Raw genomic sequence first — 13379 nt, forward strand, 5'->3', positions numbered from 1 at the left:
GGGGTCCCTGGCTGCCAGGGTGTGCTGGGAGCTGATGGGAGCGTCCATATGGCTTCACACACCCAGCTGATCCAATGTCTCTCCACAGGGAATACAGACATAAGGCCAACATTACCTTCAACGACAATGACACCGTGTCCTTCGTGGAGCACCGAAGCCTTCATTTCCAGCCCGACAGGTCCCGGGGCTCCGAGAGTGACTACATCGTACTGCCTAACATCCTGGTCCTGGTGAGGCTGTGGCCTTGTGTCTACCCCATGCCTCCCCCGCTTTCTCCTCCACTCTCCAGACCACCCCATCGTTCTCATTGCCTTACTTCCCTTCTGAAACTCTGGAACCCCCATCGTGGTCCCTGATGAAGCCTGAAGGTCAGCACCACTGGCAACCAGTTTGGTAGGATTACGTGGGCTAGGCAGGAGTCGGGAAGAACAGGCATTTATTGAGGACACTGTGTTGGGAGCTGCTGAATCAGTACCTCAGTGCATGCTGGGAGCCACTCACCTCAGAGCAGTCCCAGCTGTCCTGGGCAGGAAGCAAGAGAGAGAGGGGCCAGGAGGCCCTTCCCCAAGGACAAAGTCCTAGACACCAGCTGGGCCAGCCCCACCAGGCCAGGGTCAGACTCCATGGTCTGACTTTCATACGTTTTGGAAGATTCTTTTGATTCCTCAGCCCCAGACATAGGAAACTGTCAGAAACACGAGCTTTCATGAAGGCAACACAGCTGCTGGCTGGCTTTGCCCCTCAGCCTCCCTGCCTGCCAACCCCAGGTCTGTTGTCAGAGATGTCCCCAAGACCAGCGGGGCCGGAGGGAGAATTTTTGTTTTTTATTTTTATTTATTTGTTTGTTTGTTTATTATCATTATCTTGAGACAGAGCCTCACTATGCAGCCCTGGCTGTCCTGCACCTCATTGTGTAGACCAGGCTGACTTTGAACTCACGGAGATCTGTCTGCCTCCACCTCAAGTGCTGGGACTAAGGTGTGCTGAGGTCACCACATCTGGCACTGGTATTAAAAAACAGTAACAATTCGTGCTGGGCCAGCAGGCTGACCCAGTGGGTAGAAGGTGCCTGCCACTAACCCTTGTGGGTTGAGTTTAATCACCTTCAGGACCCACAGGACTCCCACAAATTATCCTTTGACCTCCATATGTGAGCTATGGCACCCCCAATAAACAATAGAAAGCCTGTGTTGATTACTGATAATGAAGGGGCCCTGTAAGGGTGTGGGGGACAACATAACATGATCAATGAAAATACCTGGAAAGTCCGGCTATGTGTTGCCCTGGAGGCGGAAAGTGGCTCTTGGTTGAGCAGCCTTTGGAAAATCCAAAGCCCCAATGCATGCTGCAGAGGAAAGCAAACACAAAAACCATATCTGCAGCTGCACTCAGGGTGCTTTGACCCTGGCGGGAGCAGAAGTCCTGGACTCCCGGTTGAGGTGGGGAGGAGACATGAAAAGTGGGTTAGAATCCCCACAAAGAGGCTGAGGAAGGAGGATGCTGTGTTCCAAGTCCACCTGGACTACATCTTGAGACCTTGCGGTAAAAACCTAGAAGAGGGGACTGCAGGGTTTGGGGAGACTGCTCAGTCTGCTCCGTTGCTGGTAGCGTGGGTTGGCATCTTAGTTGTAAACAGAGCTTTGCAGGCCCTCTTCTCTGGCAGCCCTGCTCCGAACCTTGGCAACAGTGTCAACTGCCCTCAGGTTGAAGGGCAGCCTGGGGACCTCCTTCTCTGTGTCCCAGCTCTGCAGAGTGTCTCCCGGTGCTTCATTGGCTCCTGCCAGGCCTCAGGTGTGGCTCTGCTGGAACAGCGGCTGAGGAGGGCTTCTGAATGCCTGGCCTGAGCTTCGTGCCTGCCTAGGAAAACACCCCTGGCAACAAGGACCAGAGAAGGGCTCACAGTGAGGGCCCGGTCTCTTTGCCTGACACCTGGTGAAGGTGGAGGAGGGAAACACATCCACCTCCCTAGCCCCGTGTCCTTGACTTTGCAGGGGGGTTCGGTAATGATGGAAGACAAGTCCTCCGGCCTGAAGCTGATGATGACCCTGGGGCTGGCCACCTTGGGCCAGCGTGCCTTTATGAACCGCACGGTTGGTGAGATCCTGTGGGGCTACGACGATCCCTTCGTGAATTTTATCAACAAATACTTCCCAGATATGTTCCCCATCAAGGGCAAGTTTGGCCTGTTTGTTGGGGTAAGTGTCTTCCTGTCACAGACTGCTGTGAAAGCCAGCTGTCGGGTGAAGACCCTAACCCAAACCAGCTTAAGTAAAATTGTGGAAATTGGCAGCTCATATACCAGAAAATTCCGCTATTGCATTCAGGTGTGGCTTGATCCGGTTCAAGGGGCGTGCGACTGGTTTAGCTTAGAAATTTGAGGCTCTGCTGGAGGAAGCCTGGATTCTCGAGACACATACCTTGAATATCCCGTTAAGTGCTACTTAGAGATGTCCCCTTATTCTCAGTCTTGACCATCCGTAACCTGAGGTCCCTGACCCCTGATCCTGACTCCCTGCCCCAGCTCAGCTTTCTCCTGAGGGGGTCGGCTGATGACATGGGCTTGAAGTAAGGGGCAGTGGCGTGACCCAGTCACCCACACCTCCAGGACCTGTTGTACAGAGCTTAGATGAAATTTACCGCTCCGTGGTTAAAAGCACTGGCTGCTCTTCAAGAGGACCCAGATTCTATTCCCAGCGCCCACAAGGTGGCTCGCAGCCATCTGTAGCTCCAGTTGGATCTGACGCCCTCTTCTGGTTTACTCAGACACTGCATGCGTAGGCATAAACATGCAGGCAAAAGACTCATTCATACATGTAAAATGAAATACATAAGCCGGGCGGTGGTGGCGCACGCCTTTAATCCCAGCACTCGGAAGGCAGAGGCAGGCAGATCTCTGTGAGTTCAAGGCCAGCCTGGTCTAGAAGAGCTAGTTCCAGGACAGGAACCAAAAAGCTACGGAGAAACCCTGTCTCGAAAAATCAAAAAAAAAAAAAAATACATATACATATACAGTCTTGTGGAGAGCAGGCTATGGGTAAGGCACCGCATGGGTAAGTGACCAGGTGAGGACCCCGTGTGGTGGACATGTAACAAGGTGGACTAAGGGCAGCAGGTTGAATGCCTGGTGTCAGAAGCCCCGGGTGAAGCCCTGTTTCTGCGCCTGTCCTTCCCACTCTTCCTCACAGCTGAATTGGGACTCTTGAATAGGGGCTCCTGTGGGGACAGGCGAGGAGACAGAGCACATTCCACCAAGTTCTGCTCCCCAGCCATTCCACTTAGCCGATCTGGGATTAACAGAGCTATTGCTTCTGTGACCTCTGATCCATTCTACCATGCTGGTCCTTCCATTGAGCTTCTAGATCCTTCTGTGGCATTCTTTCCCCTGGGGAATTTGTATTAAGTGCTTTATTTCTTTTTTTTCCTTTTTTCTTTCTTTGTTTTGAGACAGAGTCTTTCTATATAGCTATGACTGCCCTGGAATTCACTATGTAGACCAGGCTGGCCTTGAACTCAGAGATCCACCTGCCTCTGCCCCCTGAGTGCTGGGATTAAAATGTGTGCCACTACTCCCCACTTAAATCTCTTTTTATTCTTAATTAGGTCCTGGTCAGATGGAGTAGGCTTGTCATTTCTGTACATGGGAGTATGAGGCAGGAGCATGGCAAGTTCAAAATCAGCCTGGACAACTTAGTGAGCCCCTGTCTCAAAATGTGAAGTTAAAAAAAAAAAGGCTGGGGGTGTGGCCCAGTGGCCAAGCACTTGCCCAGCATGTACAAGGCCCTGGGTCCTGTCCCCATCACTGAGCCAATGGGTAACGAGGGGACCTGTCCATAGCTGAAGAACAGGCAGGCTTGTGCCTGTGTCCAGGTCTCGTACCCCCAATCCTGGGCTAAGGGCGCTGTTCTCCGCCTGTCCACAGATGAATAACTCGGACTCCGGTGTCTTCACTGTGTTTACGGGCGTCCAGAACTTCAGCAGGATTCACCTGGTGGACAAATGGAACGGACTCAGCAAGGTGAGCAGGAGGGGGAGACAGTCCCTGTCCTCTGGAGCAGGGACTAGATTGGGGACAATGGGGGACAGCAAGCGCTCACGAGAGGGCATCAGGGTCACCCGGGGACGTCGCAGGTCCAGGAACTGCCCCTTGAGAGCTTCTGCTGGGAACTCTCCACTCTTCTGCCCTGCGTTCTCGTTTACAAGGCAGACAGGAAGACATTCCCATAAAGATAAGACAATGGAGGCCCAGTACCATGCCTGGACCCACCCGGAAACCCCCAGCGCTGTTTGTGGGACCAGCTTCCTGGCCCTTTACCCACCGCCGCACCTCTGTGTATCCAGAGAAATGTGTTTTCCTTCCTTCTTTGAACACACAGAAATCCTGTTGTGTGCTACTTTGCCTTTGGCTCTTCTCCTTAGGACATCTTTGTGTATATTGTGTTTTTGTATTGTTATGTTTGTCAGTCACTGAAGATGGAGCCCAGGCCTTGTGTATCCTCCACAGGGACTCTGCCACTGAGCCACACCCCCAGTCCTTCAGTGAGGAATTGTTATAGGCGTGCCAACACTGAACTCTGTTCCCAGGCCCTCACTTGGGGAGTCTAGGCAGAGACTCTACCATTAAGCCATACCCCCAGCCCTTCACTGGGGGATTCTAGGCAAGCTTTACCTGCTGAGCCATCATACTGTTCCTACCGTTCTCCTCCTCCTCCTCTCCCTCCTCCTCCTCCTCCTCCTCCTCCTTTTTATTGGTTTTTTGAGACAGGGTTTCACTATGTAACAGCCCTAGCTATCCTGGAACTCATGCTGTAGACCAGGCTGGCCTCAAACTCACAGAGATCCTCCTGCCTCTGCCTCCCAAGTGCTGGGATTAAAAGTGTCTGCCACCACCACTCCGCTAAATTTTTATTTTGAAATAAGGTCTCATTTTGTATCCCAGGCTGGCTTCAAACTTTCAATCCTCCCTTCTCAATTGCCTCCCCAGTGCTTAAATCATAGATGTGTATGCTACCACACCCAGGCAGCAACCATATCAGCTGTCCACATCAACCAGCTTCTTCTACAGAAAGAAGCCTGATCGGAAGAGCTCACCCTGCAGAGGAGAGTGGAAAGTGCATGCGTGGTTTACTTTGTTTCATAGACAGGATCTCACTGCATAGCCCTGGCTAGCCTGGAACACCATATATATATATATATATATATATATATATATATATATATATATATATATATATACACCAGGCTGGTCTCAAACTCACAAGAGATCCTCCTCCTCTGCCTCCCAAGCGCTGGGCTCTAGGGCATGCACCACCCTGGCTGTCTTGAGTATTGGTTCTGAGCGCTAGCCTCCCTGATTAGAGGTAGGCACTCCGATGGATTCCCTGGCATGTCCCAGCTCCCCTTGCTTGGGGGAAGGAGCAGGAAGATGTGGGCGATAGACCCATTGTACAGATGACTTAAGAGAGTCCCCGACAATGCTGTGTGTTCAGGCCCCGCTGGTGTGTGTGGGGGGGGCAGGAAGCTGGGCTTGATGGTCTGTCTACACAGCCTGCTCTGTGCCCGGGTTGAGTATGGTGATATCTGCACGGAGGCATGCATTAGGCGCAGGCCTCGGCTGTCTCTCAGGCTGCATCTCGTCCTGTCCGCCCACAGATCAACTATTGGCATTCGGAACAGTGCAACATGATCAACGGAACTTCCGGGCAGATGTGGGCACCATTCATGACACCCCAGTCGTCACTGGAATTCTTCAGCCCGGAGGCCTGCAGGTAATGCTCGCATGGGGCCTCCCTACCTCTGCTTCTGCTCCTAGGGAGTGCGGGCCTGGCCCTCTGCGCACTGTGGCTCAGTTTTTCTTGTCACTGGGACAAAACACCTGGCAGAGGTGACTGGGCAGGGGTTTTATTTTGGATTTTGGTTGCTTGAGGATTTGCACCTTAAGGGGTCATCAACCTCCCCCAAACAGCGCCCCCCGCTGTCGTCCGAGAGTGGAAGTCGCATGTAGCCTGACTTTTTCCCAGAGAGGCTGTGAGCTGGTCGGTGGCTGCTGAGGGCTCGGTCATGAGGGTGGCGATGCGGGGCGATGGCAGGAAAAGGTCAAGGTCTGAGGCGAACTGTGAAGTGGAGCTGGAGACCTGGGGTCTCCAGGAGCCTAGATCTCTGACTGCTGGGTGCATTTCCTGCTCAGCCTACCAATTTCCAACTCCCCTGCCTCAGAGGTGTGCTGGGGCCTTGTAGCTTGTGCTCCACCATCCTAGGGTCCCGACTGTGGCCTGGGGGAGACGTGGTGGGTCTCTGGGCTCATTCCTGAGTGGTGCCCTAGCTGGTGTTCCATTCTGGCCACGCTGGAGGTGACCTTGGCCTGGGAATTCATCGGGCTGACCTTTGAACCCTCTGCCTCTCCAGCTAACACAGGCAACTATGCTCCGTGCCAGGTGTGAGCACAACCATGATGGGTGAGCAAAGTCTGTGCCTTGGTGCTCGTGTCCCATTGGGTACTTTCCAAAGCAGAGCTTTGTTATTTTTAATAATGTATTGCTATTTTTTAATTATGTATATCTGTGTGGGTCTGTGTGCATGCACGTGGGTGCTTGTGGAGGCCAGAAGAAGGTGTCAGATCATCTGGAGCTTGTGTTATAGGTGGGTTGTGAGTTGCCCAGCGTGGGTGCTGGGAACAGAACTTAAGTCTTCCTAGAAGAGCAGTAAGTGCCCTTAACCATTGAGCCAGCTCTCCAGCCCATTTGTGTGTGTGTGTGCACGTGCGTGGGTATGTGTGTGTGTGTGCGTGCGCGCTGATAATAGAACCCAGAGCCTCACATACATTAAGTAAGTGCTCTTCCCCCGAGTCATGCCCCAGTCCCCAAATAGGATTCCAGACTTAGAAAAAACATCTTCAGCTTGGCCTCTGTCAGTGACGGAGGTGATTGAGATGGCTCAGGACTAGGGAAGGCTCAGTCCATAAAGGATTCACTATTAGCAAGAGAACCTGAGTTCAGTTCTCAGAACTTAGCAGCAGCGTTTGCCTAGGAACCCAGCACTGGGGAGGCGGAGGCGGGAGAGAGCTGGAAAGTTGTCCAACCTGGCAGAATGGATGAGCTCCGGGTTCACGGCGAGACCATCTCAAAAGAGAGGTGGAAGAATGACTGAAAAAGAAATCTGGTGTCAGGGCTGGAGAGATGGCTCAGTGGTTAAGAGCACTGGCTGCTCTTCCAAAGGTCCTGAGTTCAATTCCCAGTACCCACATGGTGGCTCACAGCCATCTGTAATGAGATCTGGTGCCTTCCTCTGTCATGCAGGTGCACATGCAAGCAGAATACTGTATACATAATAAATAAATTAATCTTTAAAAAAAAACAAATCCGGTGTTGGTGTCTGACCGACGGCACACACGTGTGCACACACATACACATATAAACACACCCATGACATAGAAATACCTATACCTGTAACACAAAGGGAAAGGAAAGATGCATTTCCCTCCTAGGTTCTGAGCTTTCAGTACAGACACAAGATGCTTTTGAAGATCTTGCAGAGCCGGGCGATGGTGGCACACGCCTTTAATCCCAGCACTCGGAAGGCAGAGGCAGGCGGATCTCTGTGAGTTCGAGACCAGCCTGGTCTACAGAGCTAGTTCCAGGACAGGCTCCAAAGCCACAGAGAAACCCTGTCTCGAAAAAAAAAAAAAAAGAAAGAAAGATCTTGCAGGCAGTGTTGTGTGGTGAGAGCCCTGGGGGTGTGGCTCGGTGGTGCAGCGTGAGACCCTGGGTTCAGCCAGGTTAGTGTTTCTAATGAACCTGTGACTGAGCAAGACGCTTAGTGTGAAACTGAGGAAGAGCCTGGGATCACACAGCCCCTTTCAAGGCCACCCTGAATGACCTGAAGCCCTACCATTAGATCCCACATGGTTTGCTTGTTTTAGAGACAGGGTCTCTCTGTGTAGCCTTGGCTGTCCTGGAACTAGCCTGTAGGAGAGACTGGCCTTGAACTCACAGAGATCCACCTGCCTCTGCCTCCCACAAGTGCTGGGATTAAAGGCGTGTGCCACCATAACCAGGCAGAGACCCCACTCCTTAAAGATTTCCCCAATCCAGTAGCACCCCTGAGAGCAGCCCTTGACCGCAGGACTCTTGTGCATTCACCCACATGGCAGCCAGTTGCTCCCTGGGTTTTCTCCTTTCCTCATCTCTGGAACCATTGCCCCACACCCTCCTCTGTGTGCTCTCTCCTGGAATCTCTTGAGAGTGGGATGCAGGCCAGGTCCCTTTCCATCAACCCTTCAGGAGGTATTCTCCAAAAACAAAGGTGTTTTCTTACACAATCACAAGGCTCAAAATCAGGGAATTTAACATCAACCTGATAAGATCTTCTGAGTTGGTGCTGCCACATAAATTAAAAAACAAACCATGCTTATAATTTCAGGTTACTATCTATCCTTGTGGGTGGGCATGGGGACTGAAGCCCAAACTCCAGGCAGCTAGTCAGTTCACTTACAAGAGCAGAGAGTTAAACTGAGTGTGCTCACGCCTAGGGCTCAGATAGCTGGCTCCGCTGTCATACAGTCCATGATCCAAATCTAGGGGATGGTGCCACCCATTGTGGACTTGGTCTTCCCACAACGATTAAGTGAATTATGACAGTTTCACAGGCTAGCCTGATCTAGACACTCTCCTATTGAGAGCCTCTTTGCACGAAATTCTAGATTTGTCAAATTGACCAAACTTACCATCACACTGTGTGAAAATAATATTTTATTTGACTAAAATATTTGTTAGATGTATTTTATTTATCTAAAATATTATTCTAAACATTACTGAGAAGAGCTTTTGTTTAGTATCAGGTCTTAGAAATCGGGGTGCCAGCCAGGCGATGGCGGCGCACACCTTTAAATCTCACCACTCGCAGAGGCAAGTGGATCCCTTTGAGTTTGAGGCCAGCCTGGTCTGTGTAATGAGTTCCAGGGTTACACAGACAGACTACAGGGCTACATAGAGAGAGAGAGAGATCCAGTGTCTTATCCTCTTGCAGTTCATCCCATTTGGACTCTTTTTTTTTTTTTTTTTTTTTTTTGAGTTTTCGAGACAGGGTTTCTCTGTGGTTTTGGAGCCTGTCCTGGAACTAGCTCTTGTAGACCAGGCTGGTCTCGAACTCACAGAGATCCGCCTGCCTCTGCCTCCCAAGTGCTGGGATTAAAGGCGTGCGCCACCACCGCCCGGCGCCAAGACATTGTTTGCCTTGAGATGGGTCTCGCTGTGTAGCCCTAACTGCTGGAACTGACAAAGATCCTCCTGCTTCCATCTCTCCAATCCTAGGATTAAAGCTGTAAGCCACCACACCAGTGCTCTGGACTCTCCTAGTTTTGAGGATCGGGCAGGTGTGTGTGTATGTGTGTGTGTGTGTGTTGCTGAATATGGACAGAGTGGGTCACCCCATCCTTGTTTCCAATCAGGAGTGTGATTGAGGTTAGACCACGGGGTGAATGGACGGAGAGGAGTGAGGGTGGGCAAGGGGGACCCGGAGAGCTGAAGTCTGATGTGTGTGTGTTTATTCCAGGCTGAGGGAGAGGTGGGATTCAAAGTTCCTGGGGCAGGAAGGGGTATGTTTGAACAGCACCTGGGAGGCCCTTGGTGGGTGGAGTGAGGCAGGAGGGGTGGGGGAGGCTGGGGGTGGTACCCTACTACAGGTTGACGGTAGGGGCCCTGGTGATTGCTTGTTCCTCAGCATCCACAGGAGACCACTGTCCAAAGCCTTAGTCCCCACAGTCCTCTGTGCTTCAGTCCCTGTCCAGAGAGCGTGGTGCCGGGCGGTGGTGGTGCGCACCTTTAATCCCAGCACTCAGGAGGCGGAGGCAGGAGGATCTCTGTGAGTTCGAGGCCAGCCTGGTCTATCACGTTCCAGGACAGCCATAGAGAAACCCTGTCTTGAAGAGAGAGGAGAATGACATTTCAATGTAAATGGACAGGGGCTCTGTAAACTTGAGATGACCTCAGGGGACCGCACCTAGTGCGCCAGGACAGTGCAAGTGCTGGCTTTCTTTATTGTTTGGGGAACAAGGAGAAAATTTACCAGGTGGGCAGTGTAGGTGCAACTTTTCTCACAACGTTTTATTATTATTAGTTTATTTTGATTTTTTTGAGACAGAATGTCGTATTATCTAGGCTCGCCTTGAACTTGCTGTGTAGCCAAGAATGACTTTGATCCTCTGGTTCTCCTGCTAAGTTGAGCACTAAGGGAATAGTTCTCACCCTGCCTCCTCCCTGCAGGTCCATGAAGCTCACCTACCACAATTCAGGGGTGTTTGAAGGTATCCCCATCTATCGCTTCACGGCCCCCAAGACTTTGTTTGCCAATGGGTCCGTCTACCCACCCAATGAAGGCTTCTGTCCGTGCCTCGAGTCTGGCATTCAGAACGTCAGCACCTGCAGGTTTGGTAAGTGTCTCCTCTGCACAGCTCCCCTGCCTCCAGACTGAGGCGAGAGGGTGGCACCAGGATTTTATCTGCTGCCAGCTTGCAGTCCCATTAATCTCTGGTCTCTGCACCGCTGATGAGCTCAGTGCTACAGATAGGGAGCTAAAGATAGCGCCACCCTGATAAATGTCCCACCAGCTCTCATTAGCCCCGGGCTATATCACTCCGAAGTCCGAAGGGGCCAGCCCTGAGGTTAAGATTCTGACAGTGGGCATTGTTTCTTGGCCATGGAGAGGAGTCTGCCCTCATCCCCTTGCTGTTTCTGGAGGCACCACATTCCTTGGCTTGTGGCCCCTTCCTTTCCACCTAGTATCCAGTTTGAGACTGGGTAGTACAATGTGGCCCAAGTTCGCTTCTAACTTGGCATCCTTCCTGCCCCTGCCGTCTGAGCACTGAGATGGTAGGCACGTACCCTGACACCAGCTCCGCCAAAATGCTTCATTCTGTGCCCTTCTCCTCTGCCCAACTCACGTTTTCAGGACCCCAGAGACTGGCTGGCTGGAGACTAGAGTCTGAGCGACAGCCGATCTTTAGCCTGGTGGCTGCGGCTGTGATTCCTTTGCCCACTGGGATGTGGGTGGGAGCACCCCTGGGGCCGTTCACCTGCAGAAAAGCAACAGCTTGGCAGAGTCCAACTGGCGGTTCTGGTGTTGTGTAAAACTCTCCCCTTCAGCCGAGCTGGGTGTGTGAATCTTGGTGCTGGCTGTGTCCCCTGGCGTCCGCTCTGAGTCCTAATCGTGTGCCAGACCCTGCTATGCCCACCTCTGTTGCTCTATTTGGATACCTGGGTGTCAGCTCCAGGCCACACCCCCTCACCCCTCACCTGGTGGTCAGGCCTAGACAGCTCCAGGTCCCTCCCGCGCATTCTTTCTCCTTCCTCCCCAGCTTTTCCCCCAGTCTGCTACGGTGGTCCGCTCCGTCCCTCACCAGCTCACGTTGCACCAGATGTGAATCAAATTAAAATGAAAAGCTTCCTCTGTTCATATCCTCTCAGAGGTCCTCCCTGATCTTCCGTCCTCTTTGTCCCACCAGCCATTCTCTGTGCATTCTCCTAGTGCCTGCTCGAGTTATTTAACCCTTCCCTGCCTGCCCCCTCCCTGAACTGTAAACCTTGTGCCTTGCCTCCTCCCCCACTCAGGATGCCCAGCCTTATAGTCATTGTTCACAAAGTGTTGAGCTATGCACAGACAGAAACAGGAAGGCCTGAGGCAGAGTGGGGCCCTGGTTGGTGGGACACAACCTCTCTCTGACTGGGTCTGACTTTCAGAGCCTGTTTGGGTGGAACGCTGTCTTGTAGCTAGAGAAGCGGGCTCTGGGGATACCGCCGTGGGGCAGAAAGAAGAGAAGTGAGGGAATGGCGGATCCTAGTCCACAAGTTCCCCTTGTAAGACAGAGCCCACCAGGCCACCTGCTGCACAGACATCTGGGGCCGGCGGCAGCTGCCTGGCCTGACTACGGCACGTGTCGGTTCGTGGGATTCAAGTTTCCGGGGCAGAGCCCTACTGGACTTTCCTGTGGCAGGAAGCTGTATCCACAACCCCAACTCTGCCTTCCTCTTGGTGCTCAGTCCCAGAGCTTGCTCCAATTAGCCTAGTCACCGAGACCACACCACAGGAGCAGCGACATCCCGACATCCCCGTAGAGCTCTGTTGAAAGGGACAGAATTTCAGATGTGCCAGAGGGTCTAAGTGTACCGTGCCTGTAGCTTGTTCTTTGTTTTTTTTCCAGGGGGAGTGTGGGTACGAGCATGTGTTTGCAGGAGCATGCAAGGGGGCCAGAGCTGGGTGTCTTCCTCAATTACTCTCATTTATTTATTTTTTGAGACAGATGCTCTCACTAATCCGTGACCTGGCAGGCTCTAGGGATCCACCTGCCTCTGCCTCCCAGTGCTGAGGTTACAGATGTGTGCTGCCACGTCTGGCTTTCAACGCGAGTGCTGGGGTCCTGAACTCAGGTCCTCAGGCTTGCGCAGGAGACACGTCACTGACTGAGCCATTTTCCCGACCCCCAACACTTACTTTTTTAAATGGGAGAAAAACAAGGATGGGGAGGGGGTGACTTAAGTGGTTTGAAATCTGCAAAGGGAGCACGGCCATGTGGCCAACAGCAACCCCATGAAGAAGCAGACCTTGTAGGGTGCAGTGTTTCCCGCTCCTCCTGCCCACTGCCTGACTTTTGGTCTCCAGGCTCTCTGCCTCGCACCGCTCTTCATGTAGGTGGAGTCATTCTGTGTGTTCTTTCCCCCTCACTCCCTAATGTCACCCTTGTCACATCCCAATGGTCCATCTGCAAGACGGTGGGTGGTTGAATTTGGCCTCTGGCTTGTTGTAGGACTATGCTCCGCTTGCCCTACCCCTTCCTGGCTCACGGAGCTATCTCGTGGCATTCCACTATTACAAGGGTGCTTCTAGAACATTCGTGCACATGCTGTGAGGGTGCACCCAACTGAGTCCACCTTTCTGTGGCATTTTATCTGACGATAAAGAATGCGCATAGGCTTCCCCTTCTGGGTCATGAGAATTCCTTGGACTCAGGACTCCCCCCGTGTGTCATCTCCCTGTCTTGGGACCTTTCCTGGAGTGTCCCTTAATCACAGCTGGAGTAATCCTGAGCAGTTAAGTCTGGATACATGGATCATAAAACTATAAATTAATTATACTTATTGCCTGGGTGCGTCTCTCCGAGGGTGTTTGAAAATAAAAAAGGAAGATGAAGCACACCTGTTGTTAGAAAGCCACATGGGTGTGCCATCTGCAGCAGGCGGTGTAGCAACCATGACACCCTGCTGGAATCTGTGCCTTCCAGGTGTGGCTAGGTGGCAGGATCCATGGTGTCCCTCCTGTAGAAATGGGGTTCTGGTGTTTGCTGGTGTCTCCTTTCCCAGAGTGGATCGGAGGGGTGGAGATGGGGTTTTCCA

General features: G+C 52.3%; 1 protein-coding gene across 2 annotated transcripts in view; it reads left to right on the forward strand.

The window, feature by feature from the left end:
* Positions 1-13379, forward strand: part of Scarb1 (scavenger receptor class B member 1) — a 67735-nt gene that overhangs the window by 38983 nt on the left and 15373 nt on the right. For both annotated transcript variants that reach the window (XM_057764621.1, XM_057764620.1), the window contains exons 3-7: positions 89-230; positions 1992-2195; positions 3920-4015; positions 5650-5765; positions 10257-10423. In XM_057764621.1, the coding sequence (XP_057620604.1) occupies positions 89-230; positions 1992-2195; positions 3920-4015; positions 5650-5765; positions 10257-10423 (725 nt within the window). The remainder of the gene's footprint in view (positions 1-88; positions 231-1991; positions 2196-3919; positions 4016-5649; positions 5766-10256; positions 10424-13379) is intronic.

Source organism: Chionomys nivalis, chromosome 3, assembly GCF_950005125.1.
Source record: "Chionomys nivalis chromosome 3, mChiNiv1.1, whole genome shotgun sequence".
Classification (NCBI taxonomy): Eukaryota; Metazoa; Chordata; class Mammalia; order Rodentia; family Cricetidae; genus Chionomys; species Chionomys nivalis.